The following is a 22,364-nucleotide window of genomic DNA, read 5'->3' as shown; positions in this document are numbered from 1 at the left end:
TGTATTCATCTCGCTTTGTTAACAATTGTGATTAAAATAGAGATAGAGCATGTATGTGGATGGATGCTTGGTGTGGATAATAACTGAATGATCAGGGAGGTGCCAGCCTAAGAATCCAGTGTCCATCAGCTGAAGGAGGCGTCAAGTGGAAATAACCAGAGGACCCCCAGAGGGCAGACTGGAATCCACCCAACAGCCTCAAGAATGGGAGAACCAAAGAACAAGATAACATCTGGCAGCATGGAGCCGTCAGGAATGTGCCATCTGCTGATTGATTCAGCAACAGCATGATGAAGCAATTCCCATAGACTGGCATAGGAAGAAATTCCTATAAAAATAGACTCTAGAAAGTGAGAACTTTGGGATCTGATTCTGTGAACCAACTTCCAGGAGCATCAGATGAGCATCTGACAAGGCCCTGCTCCCTCCTCATGTCCAAGCCACCTGGCCAGTGGCTTGGCATGAGCAACTCTAAGGCTAGTAACTATGATAGCAACCTTACAGAACCTGTGTGTGTGTATGAATGAATGTGTGAATAAATATGAAATTGAATGGAATGTTATAGCTATAACTAACTGCTTACTATGATTCTTTCTGTATTCACAATAAATGTGGTATTTTGCCTTTTCCCGTTTAATAAGATCCTGCTGGTTTTTATTTTATTGGTATAACACTAAGCTGTGGCTGGGATTGAGTCTGCAATGTGGATGCTGCTGGTTCCATTCACCGTTTCGGGGCCTTGTGATGAATGAGTGAACTCAATCAACTGAGGCCAGATCGGAAAACTTTGGCATCAGTGCACAGCGGGGCCTTTTGCTTTTGCTGAATCATTGCTAGTGAATGACCCATTTGCCCTCTTCCCTGCCCCAGAGCTAAGGGCTTGGCTTCTGCACGGCTCCCAACCCCCGCCACATTGCTCTCTGCTCTTCACATGATGGTGCTGTCAATAGTCTTAAGCTGAGCACTGTTGGGCTGGCACTGATGGGAGTGCTCTGAGGAAAATTCTAGGGATTGGGTTCTGCAAACCTTGCATCATCATTTACACATGTGCAAATACTTTTGATTTGGCAGCATTTCCCACCCCCTCTGCACAGGTGCAAATGATCACATTAGGCTCTGCAGAAAGTAGAATAACTAGAGGACATTCTTTCCTCTGAATCCCCATTGAGCGAGGGACCCAGAGTCCCTGCAGGGGCAGCTATACTGTTAAAAGCAGTAATCTTCCAGATGAGATGTAAAACCAGCCGCCTGCCTGTTTGTAAAGCTCAGCCTGAGAAAATAAATCATCAAAATGAGAGCTGGTGCCGATTGCAAAGCTATTCAGTCTAAGACAGAGGTTGATAAATTGGAGAAGATTCAGAGAAGAGCCATGAGAATGATTAGAGGATTAGAAAACATGCCATATAGTGACAGACTCAAGGAGTTCAATCTAGTTACAAGGAGTTCAATCTAGTTATTTTACCAAAGAGAAGGGGTGACTAGATTACAGTCTATAAGTACTTACATGGGGAATAAACATTTAATTATGGGCTCTTCAGTCTGTCAGAGAAAGATATACAGCAGAACCTCAGAGTTACAAACACCAGAGTTACGAACTGACCGGTCAACCACACACCTCATTTGGAACCGGAAGTATGCAATCAGGCAGCAGAGACGAAAAAAAGAAAGCAAACACAGTGCAACCCAGTAGTGGGTTAAACGTAAACTACAAAAAAAAGGGAAAATTTAAAACAAAGATTTGGCACTATAAGAAACCTGCGTCTGTGCTTGTTTCATTTACATTAAGGTGGTTATAAGCAGCATTTTCCCTTGGCATAGTAACGTTTCACAGCTGTATTAAGTCAACGTTCAGTTGCAAACTTTTGAAAGAACCAGAATGTTTTGTTCAGCGTTACGAACATTTCAGAGTTACGAACAACCTCCATTCCCGAGGTGTTCGTCACTCTGTGGTCCTATTGCAATATGATCCAATGGCTGGCAGTGGAAGTGAGACAAATTCAGACTGGAGATAAGGTGTCAATTTTTAACCGTGAGAGTCAATAACCACTGGAACCATTTACCCAAGGCTGTGGTGGATGCTCCGTCACTGACCATTTTTCAATCCAGATGGGATGTTTTTCCAAAAACTCTGCTCTAGGGATTATTGTGGGGCAGTTCTCCGGCCTGGGGTCTGCAGGAGGGCAGTCTAGACAATCACAATGGTCCCTTCTGGCCTTAGAATCTATGAAAGCCAACCTAGGGGATTCAACCCCAGGACGCCACTGAAATGAATAGGAGTTGTGTCTAAGTCCCCTAGTCAGTCTTGAAAGTCTCAACCATGGTGATCCAAAGCACGCTAAGCTCTTTCCAGAACAAACAGAACAGCACCTTCCCTGCCCTGCAGAATTACATGTAACACAATGAGTGGGGGTTACAAACAACAGGGTGGGGCTGGAGGGAAGAAGGACAAGGGTTACACCATGAGGATCAGGCATTTACTCAGCGGATGTATGTGCAGGGTTGTTGGTTTTTTTGCACGACCAGGATTGCTGGCCCAGCCTGTAATTTGGCCAGCTCGTTATATCCTGCCATTTTAACTGGCTATGGCCCTTTTTTATTCCCCCAGTTCTAAAACAGTGTAAGCTGTTGAGAGCCATTCAACACTTCCTGGGTTTTTACCCCAGAAGTAACAATATTCCTGTGGTAGCTAACATGGTCACCAGCTCTTTATGGGCCAGAATCAAACGCAACTGTAGTCAATGGGAGACTTTCAATCCAAGCTGTTCATAGAGGTTCACATTTTTAACAGGGAGGGTAATTTACCATTGAAACAGGGATGTGGTGAGGGTTTTTTCTATTACATGAAATCTTCAAATCCAAATTGGAGGGCTTCCTAAAACAATAAGCTGGGGCCAAATCACAAGATATGGGCTCAATGCAGGAATTACTCAGGGAAATTCTGCTCAGTGTAAAATTCAATGGTCAGAAATTCTATGAATTAGTGGCCTTTGAATCAGGTACCTAAATACCTTTATGGATCTGAGCCGTAAGGCCTAACTCCCACTGGTTTCAATGAAGATCTGGGCCTAAATGCAGAAAGCACTTTGAGAGCTTTGCTGTAGAACAGGGGTTCTTAACCGTTTTCTTTCTGAGCCGTGTCCTCCCCCCACAACATGCTATAAAAACTCCACAGCCCACTTGTGCCACAACAACGGTTTCTCTGCCTATAAAAGCCAGGGCCGGAGCTAAGGGGTAGCAAGCAGGACAATTGCCCAGGGGCCCACACCACAGGGGGGCCCTGAAAAGCTAAGTTGCTCAGGCTTTGGCTTCAGCCCCAGGTGGCGAGGCTCAGGGTGCCAGGCTTCAGCCCTGCGTGGTGGGGCTTCAGCTTTCTACCCTGGGCCCTAGTGAGTCTAATGCCAGCCCTGCTTGGCGGACCCCCCTGAAACCTGCTCATGGCCCCCCAGGGGCCCTGGACCCCTGGTTGAGACCTGCAGCTGTAGAAAATGCCAGATAATCAAGATATGATCACACTGGGCTGGGTTTACATGCTTTGTGGCTCCTTTTCACCCTTCTGTAGAATACAAGAGGGTGAAGTGAATAACAAGAAGATAAATGCCTTCTACCCTGCTGCAGAGCAATGGGAAATGAATGGTGTTACAGTGCAGAAATCAAAGTATCAGAAACCACAGCCAGTATCAGGGGATAAGCTCTGGGAGCTGGGGCCGGACTTGAAAGATCAGCAACCTCTCCAGTATCCTAGAGGGAAAACCAGCCTTGACATGCCTGTAATTTTGCTGCTTAGTTTATGCAATGAATAGCTCAGTGGTTTGAGCATTGGCCTGCTAAACTCAGGGTTATGAGTTCAATCCTTGAGGGGGCCATTTAGAGATCTGGGGCAAAAATTGGGGATTGGTCCTGCTTTGAGCAGCGGGTTGGACTAGATGACCTCCTGAGGTCCCTTCCAACCCTGATATTCTATGACCTTTTACGCTCTGTAGTCTCCTCCCTCCCGTACCACTGACAGGGCCACGAGCCAATGTCCTGCCCTACAACAAGGAGACAGAAATGACCATCTTTTGCAAAAGCAGGGACCACCACAATAGAAAAATCAAGACTTGGACCCACTGAAAAGGTCATTTCTGTTTCACTTTGCCAAAGAAAGTGGCTTTGCTGAAGTCTGGAAATGCCAGGTGGGAGACATGCTACCGTACACCACATCCTAACCTAGCATGCAGCTCCCCATCTGACACCGCATCTTGCCAAGCAAATGAAAAAGTCAAACAGGTGCACTCTGAATAATTTCCTCCTCAGTTCAGCGGCCTTCCGTAGCAGCCTTATTCAAAAGGGCCCTGTTACACAATGTAACACTTAAGCTGCTGGATAGGAATAGATCCCAAATTTCTCTCTTCTACAGCAACCAATATAACAACAGGCCGGCCAGCGAGATGTAGTTCAAGCAATAGCCCCACTAATGATTCATCTGACCCTAACAAAATCAGAGCATAGGTTCCAGTGGAAATTTCTGCTCAGTCGCTTTCCAAGGCATTTGCCTGGACCACCGGGGCTTCAAAGGGATTGGAAAGCGATAGCTGCCAAATGATTTCAAGCCAGCTCTATGAATGGCATTTGCTAGTGAGCTGGCAGAGAACCCTGCTTGTGTCCTACAGAAATGACGGCTGGCGGGTTTTTACTTTAAACTGCTCGGCAACTGAAAGGCAGCTCAGACTAACAGACCTGGGATATTTCCCTAGCTCCTTCCATGCCCAGGGCGCCATACCAACTAAATGATACCCAGAGGGGTCACTCCATCCCACTCTGGGAGGAGCTGAATGGATCTTCATCTTAAAGCCCTCAGGGGACTGGATGAGAGACAGCCCTGGGCTTTGGTGGGGGGAAAGGGAAAGTGGATTTAGTCCCCGCAGCCACAGCCTTGGTCGAAGCGAAGGGGAAAGACCCCTGGCTTAATGGGCTCTTCTGCAATGATGCAGCAGCCCTGTTCTGTCCTTTCTTCTCCCTGGTCTCTGAATGGCGTGGGAATGAGGCCAGGCCCCAGTTCTTGGCCCTGCTCCCCACCACTCAGACTGAGTCTTCAGGGAAAGCAACTTCCTGTCCCATCCGCACCCGGCACAGCCTACTCCTCTGGCCCAAGGGCTGTGGGGGGCTTTACTATTCTTCACAGCAAAGAGAAAGTTCTGCACGGCGTAGAGGCAGGGTAGGACTTTAGTAGGAGAGCAACACCTCAGGCTTCTGAGAGCCCTGCAGTTATGCTCTGCACTTAGAGAAACTTCCATTCGCCAAGGATCTTAAAGCCTGTTACCAATATGAATTAATCCCCCCAGGCCCATAGGAGGACAGGTCCCCATTTTACAGGTGAAGAAATTGAGGTACAAAATGTTGCACGGATGGCCTAAGGTCACAAAGGGAGTCAGTGGCTGAACCAGAAGCAAACCTAGGACTCTTGAATTCCTAGTCCCCATAAATACCAGATGATGCTCCCTCCTCTGTACATAAAATATAGTAGCTCTGAAAGATCTCTCTTCACCTCTCACACAGCGGAGAGGGAAACAAAATGCTCTCCCACGTTCTCCAAGGAAGGTAATTTATTTCTGCATGGTTCGTCGGTCAGCAGAGCCCTGACAAAAAGAACTGCTGAACGTTCGTTCAGTTAAAGGCACACATGAATTCTGAGAGCATTCACAACTCCCTTTCACGAGCATTCGTGCGAGCAACATGTTCACAAGAACATCGGCGGAAAGAGAACACGCCACATATCCCCGTGCAAACGTCCACTCTTACGCAGCCCTGATGGACACTGCGTGGATTTCAGAATCAGCCAATCAGGGGGCAGAAGCAAGAGCCTAAGATGGGGCTGGCCAGTGACACGGCATGGATAGCATTGCGATAGCTAGTGTTACTTTCCTTAAACTCTCTATTTATAAACCTTGGACCGGCTGAAAAGCACGTCAGAGAGAGAGGTGGGTTTTCGATCACAAGAGAGGGGGAGAAGGTAGAGCTTGAAAATATACCACTGCTGTCTGCAATAGCAACAGCTATTAATCAAGCTTAGCTAATCAAGCTAAGCAGGGTCAGTAGCTCCCAGGAAAAATCTTAGGGGCCGCAGGAAATGGTATCGGTGACGTAGCAGAGACGGGCCGGTGCTGTGAAGCTTGGATTGGGATCTGAGTTTACCCACTATTTTGGGGTGCTGACTGGGGACCATTTTAGGGCTCGTCCACCCACAAGAGTGCTACCACTTTAATAATACTGGCTTAGCTTAAGTGGTACAATCCCCTCCCCCTGCTCCCCCAAGGTGTGGAGTCAGATGCAGTGACATCAGTATAAAAGTGGCATATTCCTCTATGGGAAAGGGAATACGCTATACCAGTAGAACTGCATCCACAGTCAGGTCCGTACCATTATAAACTCGTTGGATTATGAGGCAAAGGCACCCCGCCTAACCAGCTTAGTTCTACCAGGACAAAAACCGTCTGTAGCCCAGGTCTTAGAGATCAATTAAACGATGATGTTCAGGGATGAGGGCTCTCTCTCCCCAATAGCTGGCACTATTCCCATTGCTAGCACTGAACTAACAGCCCAGAATGACGTGAAGGGGCAACGGGGTCCGAGGTTTTGTCTTTCAGACAAGACATCTGATTAAGGCCCTGGCACTGTGGTCATTAGAGCCCCATGGCAGTTTTATGCAAGATTACCCAGCATGGAATATGGCCAAGATATCACAGTTGTTACGTTCTGCCTCACACTATCCTGTCTGTACTTGCTTCTGGATAAGGTAGGCTTCATTTTCTATCCTGAACGGCTGTGCTACGTTACTGTGTGCCATTTCAGGATTGCCAGGTTCCACCCCAGAGACGGCTGTATTTCAGTGACAGGGTGATAACTCCTAATCCCCCAACAATCAGCAGGCCGCACAATGCAGTTTGGTGGAATCTTTTCTTACAGGGATAAATACACTAGATTTTCACCGCCATCAAATCTCTCCCTATGACAGGCATTTTCTACAGTACCCAGGTCTGTAGTAACTAAGGCCCAGCTTTTTAAAGCTCTTTAGGTGTTCCTGTGCTCAGCGTCACAATGCTTAATTGCATTAGGAATGTAAGTCTCGTTTTCAAAAGCAAAGTGGGCAGTCAGGTGCCTAAATTCCATCGACAGTCGAGCAGAACAGAGCCTAAATAGCTTTAAAAAGCTGGGCCTAAATGCTGCCCCTGAGTTCAAGTGTTTAAATCTTCCAGTGCAGACACTGTCCCAGCTCCTCCTTACAGCACTGAGCTGGACTTCAGAGACAAATCCATGGCTTGACCTACCGTTCCCAACCTGGAGGGACAAATAAGCCCGGAGGGACATCCAGATCCTCAAAGGCATTTAGATGCCTAACTCCCACTGATTCTACCTTGGAAGATCTGGGTCTGTCCTTCAATCCACTCACCCAATGGGCCTGGAACTTTATTTCCACTCAATGCTTCCACCCAGAATGCCTTAATTGATTTCCTTCCCCCTCCCACCCTGGAAATGTTAGTTAGATGGTACGGTCACAGCTGCTGTAGAATGCTAGATTAGTCTGAAAGACTGAGAAACAAGAGAGCAAGAGAAGGTGCCTCTTGAGTGAAATCCACTCCTGGGCAAATGTCCAGCTAAAGGTTTATGCATCACTTACGATCTACTTCAGCTCGTGCTGGCCCTATGCAAGTTTCCTGTATTACTGGACTGCAGCCAGCATAACTGATAAACTTCGCAGGCAGGCAAACCGATCCCAGTCAGTAAAATCTGTTGAGCAATTTTAATTCTTTGGAATCTTTCGGCTGGAAAGGTGCTTTGCAAGGATCAGTCAAAGACAGCAAGACAAAACAGAGTCTGTAAACTCTGGAGCTCCAGCCTCTGGCACGAATCCCATCTCCTGAAAAACACACTAGGGAATTTGTTCCTAGATAAGGTGTTTGCACATGACTGATCTAAAGTGAGCAGCACAGGCTATCGGCAGCCTGAAAATTTTTCCTCCAGTTAGTGCCTCAAAGACTTGGGGGATGGGGAAAAGTTATTTTGTCCTTCAGGTGCTGGAAGGAAGGACAGCAACACAGAGGAAAACCACCAATCCCTCAGTTAAACCAGGTGAGGACAAACAGAGACTCAGTTCTGAAGAAGGTGTGTGTATTATTATTAGAATTGTACAGGCTTGCAGAAATTGACCAGAGTACTTTATAGTAAATTATTTTGATACATTGCAATCTCTGCTATTATAGATATAAAAATCTAGATCTTGAAAAAGGTCTTTGGTTTCAGTGAACACAGCAACGTTCAGTGAGCCCGGCTGCATCCCAGAAAACTATGTGCCTCTGACATTCCCCAGTGCAATTCTGTTCATAATAAATAGCTCCTCTCAGTGTTATTATATATAAACCCTCCCAATATGAAAGTAAACCTGAAACAAAACAAAAACAGCTAGAAGACCCAACCATCCCACACAGCACAGATGTGTTGGCAGCTGAAAGTCTCACAGTATTGTTCATAGTCCATAGCTACAAAATTAAATAGGTTTTTAACTCACCCACATTTACACATTAAATACAAATATTCCACTCAAAACCTACGTGTAAACTTTGCTCATTACCTTTTAAAAAAGTTTCAAGTACACCAGTCTAGTGGCTTGTTTCACTTCTACTGGTGAAAGAAAAAGATTTCCTTAATATGCTTTGTTCTACAGATTGCTTGGGGAATGCAGGTTAGAATTTGGAGCATAGGGTAAAGCACCTTGGCTTGCTGTTGACCCTGTATGTGCTGAAGGATCCGGCTAAAGCGGCTGGAAAATGATAAAGCTCAGACACTGTCCCCTCAGGACTGATGGTTTTTGTGCAGTGGTCTTCTGCCTTCCCCTAAGGGCCCTGGAGGGGAGCTCAGGTCACCAGCGTTCCTTAGATTACTGGACCGTTCAGAGGATCATGCAGGAGTTTTGCTTAATGATGATTTCCTGCCAACCCCCACCCAGACAAACAAGAGGCAGAGTTTAGATTGAGTTCAGTAAACTTGGAGAGGTCTGAATGGGAGAGAAAAGAAAAAGTCTCATGGAGGGATCCAGGGGTATCCTCACCTGGAGAACTCTTTTGAAAACACATGCCCTTTGGAGCACTTCACAGGTAACAGATTTCCTCTTCGTCTCTTTCTCAATGCTGGCCAAGCTATGCAGATTCTTTCATTGGCACCCATCACCACAGTCTCTGAGCCATCACTGGCAGGGAAGACTGAGCGGGGTCCAGAGACAGAGGTGGACCCTACATGACCCTCCTCTGTTAGCTTGAGCAGGGCCTGTGCATCAGGCCAGGATTTCTGTCTACCCTATCTCTATTGCCAGCCCTGACTTTTGCACTGAGTCAATGGGCCGAGTGCAGTTCTTACCCACGCAGCAGACTTTAGGTGATCGTGAATGTTCACAGGTCTTCACAGGCTTGAGGCTTAGTGGGCAAAGGTCTGACTAATCAACAGAACTCAAGGTTTAAAGGTATCCTTGATGTCGCCAACTAAGCAGCTCCATTGAAAAGGAAAGCGACCAGGTCTCCCAATGCATAGCTCTTTAATACTGAACACACAAGCTAACCCATCCAATGACCGGTTTCTCCTCTTCTATCCCCTCTGAGTCACCGGCCTTCCCAGACACACAATGTCCTGTTAGCTGAAGGGAGCGTGATTAGTAGCTAGGCTTCTTTTCTACTGCATGGAACAACGGCTATTCACGAAATCCGGTTCCCTACACAGCCGGGGCAGTGGGTTTCTGTAGAGTGCCTAGCATCCAAGATCCCCCTAGGACTGTCGAAATGTTGGGGGGTGGGGAGGGACTTCATTTTTCATTAGGGTTCGTAGCGTCTTGTTCGTGCTCGTGGGCATCGTATTAAGATTTGGTGGAAGAGTTCCAACATGATGAAAACCTGCCGGAGCCAGAGCTCAGCTCACACAGGAGACCCAGTCACTGTAGGGATCCTTCCCCCCGCTCATTCGATACCCACCTTACACGCTTCACAGCTAAAAGGCATGGCTGAGAGCAGGGTGGTCAGGGTGGGGCAGGCCCGGGAGTTTTAATGAGCACTGCTTGGACTTCCTGCCCTCACACATGATAAACCTGCTGGCAGCAGAAGGGCTTGGCCTGCTGCTCCTCAGCCTCCCAGAGGTTGTCGTAACTGAAGTCGCTGTGGAAGCTTTGGAGTTCTGCGTAGTCGTGATAGGCAGAGTCGTGCCGCAGGTGGCCACTCCCGGGCAGGTTGTGAACACCCGCGCTTCCCTCTGCAAATCAGAGGAGAAAGAGAGACCAGCAAAGTAGTTTACATTGATTGCTCCAGGATTTCTATGCTATTATAAGTCTCTTCCAAAAATATGCAACAGGGTAAGGGGCTGCAGTGAGAGAACTGGTAGCTGAAGCTCTCAGAGAGCAGATCCAAGAGAAGGATCAGCAAAGCATGCTTGGCCCATACCGCCCTGCCCCAGCCCCAGATGGCCCAGCTCCTGGGGAGAGCTCTATCCCTACAGTTCTTGGTCTCGCTGCTGAGACTCCTACAGAGAGTGCAGGCCAGCCACGACTGAGGGCGGGTTGTTTTTCTTTGTCACGTGGCCACTGAGAAGCCACTGGGAAGCAATGGATCTAGCAAAAGCCCTGTGTCAAATGCAAACCCCAGCGTAAGCCAGAGAGATGCAGCCCAGGGACAGCAAAGGGGCCTTTTCTGTCACTAGCCGAAGATGGCAGACACCAACCATGCAGCCTGGGTGGCAGAACACACAGCAGCTGCTGGCAGATTTAGAAAGTGCCGAGATACAGCTGGGCTGGGCCCTGTTAGACGAGAGGCAGAAATCTAGTGCTGGTGTTGCACTGTACTGGAACCAGTCAGTGGTTCTCTCTGTCTCCTGGGAGACTCACCTGAGGACTGCAGTGAGGAGCCCAGAAATTCTTCCCTCATGGAGGGGATCTAGAGGAAAGAAATAGTGACAAGGGGTGTCTCTTAGCACTTGGGATGTCAATGCCGGGATCTTTCTCACCAAGGAATCGCAGCTTTCTAGCTTCCCACCTCCAAATCCTCCAGGATGCACCCCGGTTATATCCCTGAGGGTCAAATACTTTACACCCCTGCATTGTAACCATCATCTTTCTGGCATAATGGGCAGGTCCAGCTGGACCCCGTCCACATCCTTTCTTAGTCACTCAGAGAGGTTGCTCTTGGGCATGCATCACACCTGGGCTGGGAAAATGGGCTTCTCGAGGGCAGTAGATGTCCCCTGGACAAGGAGCTGCATCTTCAGCCCCCTGCAGCCTGTGGGAGCAAGGATGCTGCAGAAGGCTGGCTTCGTGGCTAAGTCCCCCAGCTGGGACTCAGCAATCTGCATTCAACTCCCAGCTCTGCAACAGAATCCCTGGGTGATCTTGGTCAAGTCCCTTAGGGGCTGGTTTTCAGAGTTGCTGAGTATCCATAGCTCCCATTGACTTCAACTAAAAATAGTGGCTATTCAGAACTTCTGTTCTCTCTCTCTCTGTGCCCCATCTACAGACTGGGGATAATGATACTGACCCTATTGTGTGGGGACCTGTGGGGACATGTGTGCTAACGAGCTCAGGCTCTGTAGGGATGATAACTACAGGAAAACTTACAATATAGAGGAGAATGGTCCAGTGGTTAGGGTACTAACCTAGCTCGACCTAGATTCAAGTCACTGCTCTGGAACAGACTTCCCCCGTGACTGTGGCCAAGTCATTTAGCCTCTCTTTGCCTCAGTTTCCCTTTTGTAAAATGAGGATAATACTTCCCTACCTCACAGGACTGCGGTGAGGAGAAATCTATTATAGATTGTAAGGCGCTCGGATACTACGATAACTGGGGGCTATAAACGCCTAAGACAGACATAAATAAGGACCTTGGGATATGACTCCTTATTAATAAAGTAACCAGAGTTGCACATCCCTTTCCCCATGCCGTGGACTGAAATCACACCCAACACTCCTGCAGACTCTAAGCCACAGTGGGGCAGGAGGAGCAAACCCACTCTTATTTTACATAACGCCCCAGTCTGGATCTGGGCAGTAGCCTACTTCTTGACCTACTCTGGCATGGACCACCAGGGATGCTGTTGTTACCACTGGCCACGTCAAGGTACCATCTCAGCATCAAGACATTTGTCTCCTCCTTGTGCAACGCAAGGTCACCACAGGACGATGCTGCACAGTCTCTGAAAGATGTTTTCACCTCCCGCCAGCCCTGCTCCGTGGTCAGAGGAATGCCCTTGAGAAATGAAGGGGTGCCCAGACATGCCTAGCATCAAAATCTGGGCCCTGAGGGCACAAACATGTCTGGCGGCAGTGGGAGCAACCCAAAGGCGCCATCAGAGGCTCTCCACCTTGGCACTCACGTTTGTAAAACAGGAAACATCGGAGGGAGGTGCCAGCGGGAAGTGACACGAGGTGCCAGGGATGCTGTATCTCTGCGCTGCCGGTGGCTCTCTACTGTGGCTGCTGGGCAACGGGTGGGAGGTCTTCTTCTGCAGCGGAGGGTGATGGGCCCCTGGGATTTCTGCATAGCCGTTCAGCTGCTCTGAGCCAGTCTGACCATGACATCTTAAGAACTTAGACGAGAACAAATCCCAATTTGGTAACTGCCGTCCCTGGATAGGGGCCTTCTCTGACTGCCCCCCACCTCCACCTACCCCGATGTCTCAATAAGATACCAGAGCCACAAAAAGAGGTTCAGGGTCTAAACTTTAAATTCCACCGAGTTCTCACGCAGCCCTCGATGGGGGAGGGAGAATAGCCTCATGCCACTCAGCCATGCCCCCGAGCAATGGCGAGGAACTCCAGAGGGAATCCTGGCCAGGCACGAGGATGGGGAGATGGGACACTGTGCCACATCACAAGGCCGGGGGGGAGACTGAAGGGCAGCTCAGGGCTCTGAAAAGGGGAGATGAAAGGGAGCCGCCATTTATCAGCAAGATGGTGCAGAAATGGCAGCAGCTTATGAGAGATGAGCTCACTGATTCATCTATACGTCCCCGCACAACACTGCTGAAACTCAGGGTTTGGAGATAGCGGTCCCTATATCTGAGTCACCCTGGTTTGGGGAAACCAAAGCTCACCGCCTCCCCCCATCCCAGTCTTGGTGCATTTTTGCTCATCTCTGGGTCACTTGGCACCCTGATCCAGACAGGAAACCAGCTCCTCACTGCTTCAGTCCAGAGCCAACAGGCAGAGAGCTTTGCTGGTCACCAAAGAGGACAGGCACCAGACTTCCAGACCTGTGGAACACTCGCCCAGGAAAAAACCTCGCAGTGCCTGGCACGGCTCTGTTGGGGTCACATGCTGCCAAAGCTCTGCGTACTAAGCGAAGGATGTGACTCCTCTTGCCCTGGGCAGCCCCACGGTCACATACATATAGTACCTCTTCTAGGAAGTCAGAGTCTGCAACCCTGCCCCCAGAGGTGGGGGTTGGCGTGTAGGGGTCAGCGTACACGGGAGAGCGGGGCGGGGCTGGTTTCTCCAGAGAGCTGGGAGCTGCCAGAGTCTGACTTTCCCCCAAGCTCCATTGATTCCGCTGAAAGGAAGAGTCAAAAAGTTAACGCCAGGTCTCGCAGACACACTGATTCATTCAGGGCCGTGGGGTGGGATTCCCCTGAAATTCTAACTCCAAAAGCAACGCAGTCCTAAGTAATGGAATCACAGAGCTCTGGCTCTAGACCTGTGTATCACTGGGGACTGAACTCAGCATCAACAGCAACCACTGGAGTTAACGGGGTAACTCCTTTGCTTGTGAACCAGTAGTAGGCTATTATCCTTGGTACAGCTTGATGGAAACAGATATGACCACAGGCACTAAGGCAGTGCAGAACATACCGCTGGCCTCTTCCCAAGACCACCTTCACAATGTACAGAGCCCTAAGCTGCAAGAAAAGGTTACATCCGTGCTTTCCTATCTGTAACTGGAGCTAGAATCAGCCAGTTAGCTACAGAGCCTGCACGGAGGGCAGTGGCTAATTGCTTTGCTTACACTTAAAGCTGGTCCTGCCTCTCTGATCTTCTAGAGACCAGATTTATCTCGGAAAGGCTCAGAAAGAGGAGATGCCCTGTCCTGTGCCACAATAATGCCCCCTTCACCATGTAAACCCCTCTTTACCAGCAGAGCTCCAATCAGAGCAGCACTCACACAGCCTTCGGGCTCAGGGTCCAGGAGCAAGTGAGGGGTTAATGAGCCCTCGCTCCATCCAAAGCAGAGATGAGCCCATCCTGTTTCTCACTCCTGCCCCCAAAACACCTGCTATTGTGGAAGTAAGTTCCTGTGAGTTGCCCTTTAAGGGAAGTGAGGCAGAATGTAGGGCAGGAGCATGGAGAGAAATATGGATGCCTCTGTCGGCAGGTGACCAAATCCCTTGGGTCCATCTAGTCCCCTCCCCTCCCCACCACGAGCGTGCTGGCGTTGGAGCAGAAAGGCCTCCGCCACGTCATCTGCATCCCAGTGAGATGAGAAGCCCTTACATTGTTCGAGTCCAGATGCAGCTGGGGGACCCCTGGGTTCTGCTGGGAGCTCCGTGGAGAGTAGGGATCATTGTACACTGGCGACAGCAGCTCCCGGTTGGGGTTTCCGGGAATGAGGCTAAACACAGTCCTTTCCGAGTCCTGGCTGCTGGGCTGCGGCTGCTGGGCAGGTCCACATTTGCCTTTGGACTTGCGAGCGCTGCCGCCCCTCTTCAGTTCTGGTTTGGGGATCCCGGTACTTGGCCAGCTGGGGTTTGCCAGGCACTGAAACAAGACAACAAATGCTGTGGACCAGCTGTCCTAACAGGGAGAGTCCGGGCACACGTCACCCACAGGCACACAGACGTGATTAGGCACACACCTACCAGAATACACACATGCTCGTGTTACAGTGAGCGTGAACTATCAGGTGACTGTGCAATTAAAGGACGAATTTTAGTTCCTAGAGGCAAAGGGGCAGAGTTAAGGGTGTGCGGTAATTTTAACTTGGAGAGTCTCTGACCTTTCAGTGCCTTCCCATTGTATCCTCACCATTCTTTGAACATAGCTTTTTGGTGTGGATTTAATACAGACTTCTAGTGTAATATTAATGAGGATACTGATCTGAAACAAGGTCCAATCCCCGCAACTGCTTTGGAAATTCCCTTGCTGATCTAAACTCTCGTTTAACCAAATTAAGCCAGTGGCCCCTATTCCATCTGGTTAATTGCATTTAAATTACTTGTCAGGCCAGTGCATCAATAAGTAGCTTTCATTCAGCTTTACTGGCCAGCGGCGCAACCCCGCTTCTGTTGAACACACCCATTCCTCCCCAACGTCAAAACTGGTTCCCTATGTATGCCTCAGGCTCCCTGGAGACCTCACTTACATGGACAGGCTGGGCATAGCCGGGGGACAGCGGGTCTTCGGTCACGGTCACTCTGCCTTCAGGCATCAGAACAAATGATTGCTGGTCAGGGATGGAGCCACTGTGCTGGGAGTGGTGGGTTGAGGTGGTAAGTTTCCCTCGTGACGTCCAGGAGTTTGTCCGCCCATCGGAGGTGAGTGAGCCTCTCCCGCTGCCTGGGAACTACATTGGGCATGGTTAAAAATACCAATACCGCTCATTGGTAGATTCAGGCTCATCCATTCCCCACAACATCCCCCAGGCTCTGACAGAGACCCCCAGAGGTCAGCTCGCCCTCAGATCCATGGGCAATGCCACGTTAGTGTTGGCTGCGCTTTTAATGTCTTTGTGAATTTGGTGCTGGCCTGACAGCCCAGTCCCCTCACTAGGCACAGACCAGGGCCATGGCAAACTCCGCTGGCAGCCTGAGAGGGAGGCGCTGCCCACCAGGTGTGGGAGAGGAGTTAAGTGCCCATGAACTGCGAACCAGGGTGCTATACGGGGGCCAGCTGCGATGGTGGTTTGTGCGGCGGGGACACGTCACCCTCGGGAACTGGAGTGAAACCCATCAACTCATTGCACATTGGACACTGGCCAGTCATCAGATGGGAAACAATTTTGCTCACTGCCATGCTGGGCTATTCGGTGAAAGACTGCTCTGGGGAGTGGGGAGAGGAAAGGCTGCGGGTGGGACTGTCTCAGGGGGTGGGGTGATGAGAGTCAGAGTGAATCAAAGGGCCTTCATTGACCTTTACTCCATCCTTGTAATTTCTAATGAGACTCCTTTGACATCTAAGCCCCATCTCCCCTTCATATATTTCTGCTGGCAGCTGCTGCCCTAATGCTGATTTGGGCATATCAGTGCAGATGCAGCTCAGATGAACTAACTCTCCATCTTTAAGAAACGAGCAGGCTGAGGTTTAAATGACGAGACGCTCAGCAGGGGGAAAATGTCCTCTGCTAATTCCCAAGCCCTGAACTCATTTCCGCTGCAAATGGAACAGGATGAGCTGGGGATGAGGGTGGAGAGGTGTGTCACCAGCGCTTAATTTGTGCCCGGGCTGAGCCCCGGCATCTCTAGGCTTGGCAGTTCATAGCCCTAGCACCTCGGGGCTTGCTACTTCATTTATGAAAGCAGAAAAATTGCGTGAGTCCCAGCACCTCTTCCATTACAAGTTAAGCACTGGCTGCCACCTTTGTAAGCCACCATTATTGTCATTGTACCAATGCATCATTAAAATTGCACAACAGATTCATAATCTATGGCCGGGAATCTGCTTTTTATAGGGCTCTAAATATAATCTAAAATGATCAAAGACTTTCGTTAGTGCCTTTCAAGGTGGGACTCAAAGCAGTCTTGTGTGTCAGGGCAGTCTCATGTGACTGGAGATACGACAGCTGGGAGTCCTTGAGGACACGCACTGATTGCCAGGCTGTCCTGCAATAAATATACATTACCTGCCCAAGGTGTGGTGGCTTTGATCCCGAGAAGCTTTCTGATCCTGAAAGGGAAGAGTCAGCATTTCGAAACTGGGCTGTTTTAAGGCAGTACAACCACTCCTGGTAATCTTCGTAGCTGGGGCAAATGACCTGGATTGAGTTTATTAGTCGGCCTGGAAGTAAAATAAATCACATGGTTAATGAGGCAGATTGAGAGTCTATCTTTCTCCGCTCTGAAATCCACTGAGGACTAACTTCCCCTGTAAGCATGAGGACTAACTTCCCCTGCACGAGGTCCAGGCACCAAAACAAGGTGTAAGTAGGACGTAAGTGCTGCACGGACGTTGGTACTGGGTGAATTTCCCCTGTTGTGCATCTACCCTGGAAAAATCAGCACCGGCATTTCAGCAACGGGCCAGCTGCTGGGCTACAGGTTTTGAATTATTAAAGAGAATTAAATATGTTCTTAAACTTAGTTCATGAAAGCTGGTCTCTCTCACCAACAGAAGTTGGTCCAATAAAAAATATGACCTCCCCCACCTTTCTCTTTAGTTCACCAGACACAGAATTCTGTAAATCTTCTCTTTTTTTAAAAAAAGTGAGAGTTATGTATATGTCATTTCAATAATTACAATACAGTAAAAGTTGTTTTATCTGGCATGTTGGGGGAGGGAGGGTACCAAAAAGTAAAAAATGCCAGTTAACTAAGAGGGAGGGAGTTAGGGTGCAGGAGGGGATGTGGGGCTGGGGTATGGAGCACGGGTTCTGAGAGGGACTTTGGGTGTGGAAGGGGGCTCAGGGCAGCGGGTTGAGGCTTGGGAGAGGGTGCGGGGTGCCGGATCCGGAAGGTGCTCACCTCCGGTGGCTCCCCGCAAGCGGTGACCTGTCCTGGGCTCCAGCTACTCCTAGGCGGAGGCATGGCAGGTGGCTCCGCGTGCTGGCACTGCTGCCCACAGCTCCCATTGGTCACGGTTCCCAGCCAATGAGAGCTGCACAGCCAGCCAATGACGGGCAGCGCGCAGAGCCATCTGTTGCACCTCCGCCTAGGAGCAGCCAGAGGCCGGGACAGGTCATCACTTGCGGGGAGCCGCCTGAGGTGAGTGGCCCCCAGATCTGGCACCTGACACCCCCTCCCGCACCCAAACTCCCACCCAGAGCCTGCACTCCACACCCCCTCCCATGCCCCAACACCCTGTCAGCCCCTCACCAACCTGACTATAAACCAGCATTTCAATGAAGATCAGAAATGCCAGTTTATAGAGCTTTCCAGTTGGTGAAGTGCCGAATAAAACAGCTTTTACTGTACTTAAGTTTAGGCATAAATTAAAAGGGGACACAGTCAAGATAAAGAAACAATCATAACAATTGTTCCTCTCAATGTTTAGTCAAATAATGATGCTTTAAAATCACTGGGTGTAGTAGAAGAAAAATAAACAGGAAAAAATAACTGTGAAAATTGTTCTGAATTCCGTTTTATCATCAACATTTAGAAAGTTGAGATTTCACTGAAATTTCCTGTCAAAATTCAAAAATAAAAGTCGAGCAGGTCTCGCTGTCATCATGGGGTGCCTGCTGTTGGATTATTTTTGTATTTCACACAGCTCAGATAGTGAAATTAGACTAGTAAATTTCATTTCCTGTTTGTACGGGGTCAATTCATTTTCAATGTCTGGCTCTCACGCAGTCGTAAAAAATGGTTTCTGAACACAGACTTTTCACTGGCACAATGTAAATATGTTTCCATTGAAGCAAACATTTCTGCCCAGATTAAGTTTTGGAACTCTACCACCACCCTTCTACATAAAAATAAAGCTCAGAAGGAAGATCTTATTTTGGAACCTAAATTTTAAATGACTGAATCAGATTCCCATAACTCAGTCTGACTGTTCTTAACGCAGTATCCATCAGTCACGTACCTTCTATTAGAAAGGAGCTTTTTTGGTTTTCTTCAAAATGAACTTGTATTGCATTCAGTGGCAGTTCTCCCTGTTTGTAGAAAGGAACAGGCTTAGAATTCCACAGCATGAGAGCATTCAACATTTCCCCTCTTTTTACTTTTTAAACTTCAAGCTGTCCTTGTCTGCATTGTAGCATCTGAACCTGTAACTAGGAGCAGGCTCCCATTGTACGAGGTGCGGTACACGGACATCAGGAGAGACAATGCAGAGATTATAGTCTAAATAGACCAGACAGCCAAAGGTGGAAGAAAGGAAGCAGTATTATCCCCATTTTACAGATGGGGAACTGAGGAAGAGAGAGACTAAGGGCAAAATTTTCAAAAGCACCTAAGCGATCGAGTCTCATTTTCAAATGTGACTCAGGGCTTGCCTACACAAACTATTAGGCTACGTGCCTCAGTGGCAGTGTAGCACAGACACCTCTTAGGTCGACAGAAGAGGTGTGAAAACCCCACATCCCTGAGCGGCGGAGTTAAGCCGACCTAAGTCCCCGTGTAGACAGCGCTAGGTCAACAGAATAATTTTTCCGTCAACCTACCTACCACCTCTCGGGGAGGTGGACTACCTACGCTGAGAAGAGAAACCCTCCTTTCGGTGTAGATAGCGTCTACACTGAACCACTACATCAGCACCGCTTCAGTGTAGACAAACCCCTAGTCCTCCTTGAAGCAGGACTAGCTCAAAGTGCATTAACTAACTGTTCACACGCGTCCACAGGGTGCATGTGCACAGTTAGAGGGTGGCAGGCTAGTGCAGGGTAGATTCACACCCAGCTTGCCACAGTTTGTTTGAGCTGACAAGCCCTTTGTCTGACTGAGAGTCAATGGGATTTAGGCACCTAAATCACTTTGGTGTTTTCAAAACTCTGCCCCTTAGAGTAGAATTTTCAGAAAGTATTTAGGTGCCTAAATACCTTTAAAAATCTGGCCCTAAGTGACTTGCCCAAGGTCACACAGACAAGGCAGAGTCAGGAATTGCACCCAGAAGGTGAGTCTGACCCCAGTGACTTAGCCACGAGCCCAGTCTCTCCTATGAATTTTCACATAATGCACAGAAAAAAAATGCCTTTAAAAAAACTGTGACTGTCGCTTGAACGCCCAAGCCATGGAAATTATATATAAGGAGTCGCCGAGCTCTGACCTATGGAAAACTTTTGCTTTCTCCCGTGCCACTATTTTCAAATTCTAGTGATTTTCTGGTTGGTTTCCCCACATGGATTGTAAACATTGCCCTGGACAACACTTTGTTTGGTCTGGTGGACAGAATAATAAGACTAATGAGGACATTATCACTAGTTATGAGTTTAAGGATTAATATACCTTGACGTGCCATTAAGTGTCATTGAAGAGATTTCTCTCTAAATAAATCATATACAGTGGTAGTGGCATGTGGTGAAATAAAATACCTAGGACTGTCCAGCTTTGCAAACATAAATCCTCTCAACAGGTCAGCCTGGGAAGTGCTATTTTCTCCATTTAATCAACAAGAGAACTGAAGAAGAGATGTTAAGTGACTTGCATAGAGACAGTCAGAGCAGGGATTAGAACTCAGCAGGAGCTACCATATGCCATGGGTTTGATAGTGTCTTTACATCAGTGGCATGGCCTTTCAGGAGAACTTCTCCCAAGAGCTACTACAGTCAGGGTATCAGTTAGGGTCTAAACCCCATTTTCCTTTAGTACCCAAAAACTTCCACTGAATTTTAGGTGCACAACAGATGCAGGATCGGTCCCTATAAGAGCAGCTGACCCCTGGATTGTAAAGCCGCAGCTCGCTGGAAACAATTCACATAAGAGATTTATTTATTTTTTAGTATTTCTCTCTTTTTTTTTAAGTAGGGGAAATGGCAGGACACCAGGATCTTTGTTTCTTAAGAGCCCTGTTTACTTGCAGCCTGATGTCACCACAGTCTTGTTTGTGAGCGAAGAGCAATTTGCATGGCAGCCAGTCGTGTTGTCTCTTGGAGAGGCTAGTGACCTGGGAGTGGGGAAGATGACCCAGGAACTAATGAGTGCTTAAAAAACAAAGGTCCAGTTTCATGCAGACATCCCTAGCACTTAGGCTGGGGAAGGGACACCTATGAACAGGAGATGGGCAGAACTGATTCCAAACTGAAAGGCCAAATTCATCTACTGAGGTCCGAGGAGTTACCTTTAGCCCAGTGTACCCAAATGGCTCAGTGCAGTTCAAAATTTTCCAGACCTCACTTGTTCTTTCAGGGCCAGATCTTCCCTCCTATTTCATTAGTGCATAATTTTTTCCATACATCCCAATTAATTGGCTCCTTGGCCTGATTCTCAGCTGCCTTGTACAGTGCAGAGCAGGTGTGAAATGCTCCCAAACCAGAACAGTAGCATTTTACAACACCCTCTATGCTGGAGTAAGTCACTGCACAAGGCACAGGACAATACAGATCCAGGCTCTGAGCATATATAATTATCATGCATATCAGAGGCAGGCAGAAACCACCAATGAGTCTGTAGAGTCAGAACATACACCCCATCCCATTTGGGTTCCACACCCCTTTGGATTTGCCCCTCTGGCTGCCGTGAAGAGGGATTTTGAATAGATATGACTATGCAATAAGCAGAAATCAAATATAGAATCATAGAATATCAGGGTTGAAAGGGACCTCAGGAGGTCATCTAGTCCAACCCCCTGCTCAAAGCAGGACCAATCCCCAATTAAATCATCCCAGCCAGGGCTTTGTCAAGCCTGACCTTAAAAACTTCTAAGGAAGGAGATTCTACCACCTCCCTAGGTAACACATTCCAGTGTTTCACCACCCTCCTAGTAAAAAAGTTTTTCCTAATATCCAACCTAAACCTCCCCCACTGCAACGTGAAAATATGTTCCTGCAGGTTCTTGCTCTGTGCCGAAATCGAGGGCTGTTTGTTCATCGCGCACTGCATGGAAATCACTTGTGAAAATGTGCAGGCTGGCACATTTCATTCTCCTTTGCGAACCTGGCCCTCGTGGGGAAGGTTGGCTTTGGGAACGCGCCGGATGTTTGCCGTGTTGTACAGTGCCACTGATGTGAAACCGGGTCTGCTGAAGAATGGCGCTAGAATAGTTTCACTGTAGTCCTGGGTGCTTCTTTCCACGGTCCTGGGGCCTCTGTAATAGCAGCTAGCCGTACACTGTCTCCTGGGGCATTTCTTTGCCACATTAAAGGACAGTGAGGTAGTGATTAGACCAACAGGGGAAACCTGAAAGTCAGGACTCCTGGGGTCTGATCCTACCCCACGCTGGATCCTCGTCCTGGCGCTGACACCTGGTCTGTGTGTGACCTTGCTAGGGAAAATCCAGTCACTGCTCTGTGCCTCAGTTTCCCCAGCGGGATAAGAAAATATTACTTCCCTGCCTGTGAGGCTTTCACGAATGCGTGGGTGTGAAGCGTTGCCAGGCGCTGGGCTGGAAGGTGCTGGGAATGGGCTCAGAGTGCCGGTACCTTTATTGTTCCAGCACATCTCGGTCTGACTGGAGTAACCACACCCTGATTACTAACTGCACTGCGAGCGTGCGGCTGGGAAAGCTGCTGCTGTGCAGAACATTCTCAGCCCGCGTAGGCAGGGAACGGCTCCCTTTTGCC

The 22,364-nt window shown here is 48.6% G+C and overlaps 1 protein-coding gene across 1 annotated transcript in view; it reads right to left on the bottom strand.

Moving 5' to 3' along the window:
• Positions 1-8,149: 8,149 nt before the first annotated feature.
• PLEKHN1 (pleckstrin homology domain containing N1) overlaps positions 8,150-22,364 on the bottom strand; it is a 42,270-nt gene continuing 28,055 nt past the window's right edge. Inside the window, exons 9-16 of the mRNA XM_073316827.1 lie at positions 18,731-18,800; positions 16,833-16,987; positions 15,357-15,557; positions 14,489-14,752; positions 13,398-13,550; positions 12,376-12,588; positions 10,895-10,943; positions 8,150-10,266 (exon numbers count right to left, since the gene is read on the bottom strand). Coding sequence (XP_073172928.1) covers positions 10,091-10,266; positions 10,895-10,943; positions 12,376-12,588; positions 13,398-13,550; positions 14,489-14,752; positions 15,357-15,557; positions 16,833-16,987; positions 18,731-18,800 — 1,281 coding nt within the window. The 3' untranslated portion in view covers positions 8,150-10,090. The remainder of the gene's footprint in view (positions 10,267-10,894; positions 10,944-12,375; positions 12,589-13,397; positions 13,551-14,488; positions 14,753-15,356; positions 15,558-16,832; positions 16,988-18,730; positions 18,801-22,364) is intronic.

The sequence above is a fragment of the Lepidochelys kempii genome, chromosome 18 (assembly GCF_965140265.1).
Source record: "Lepidochelys kempii isolate rLepKem1 chromosome 18, rLepKem1.hap2, whole genome shotgun sequence".
NCBI classification, from domain to species: Eukaryota; Metazoa; Chordata; order Testudines; family Cheloniidae; genus Lepidochelys; species Lepidochelys kempii.
The sequence above is the reverse complement of the archived record's forward strand: the minus strand, read 5'-3'. Positions and strand labels throughout refer to the sequence as shown.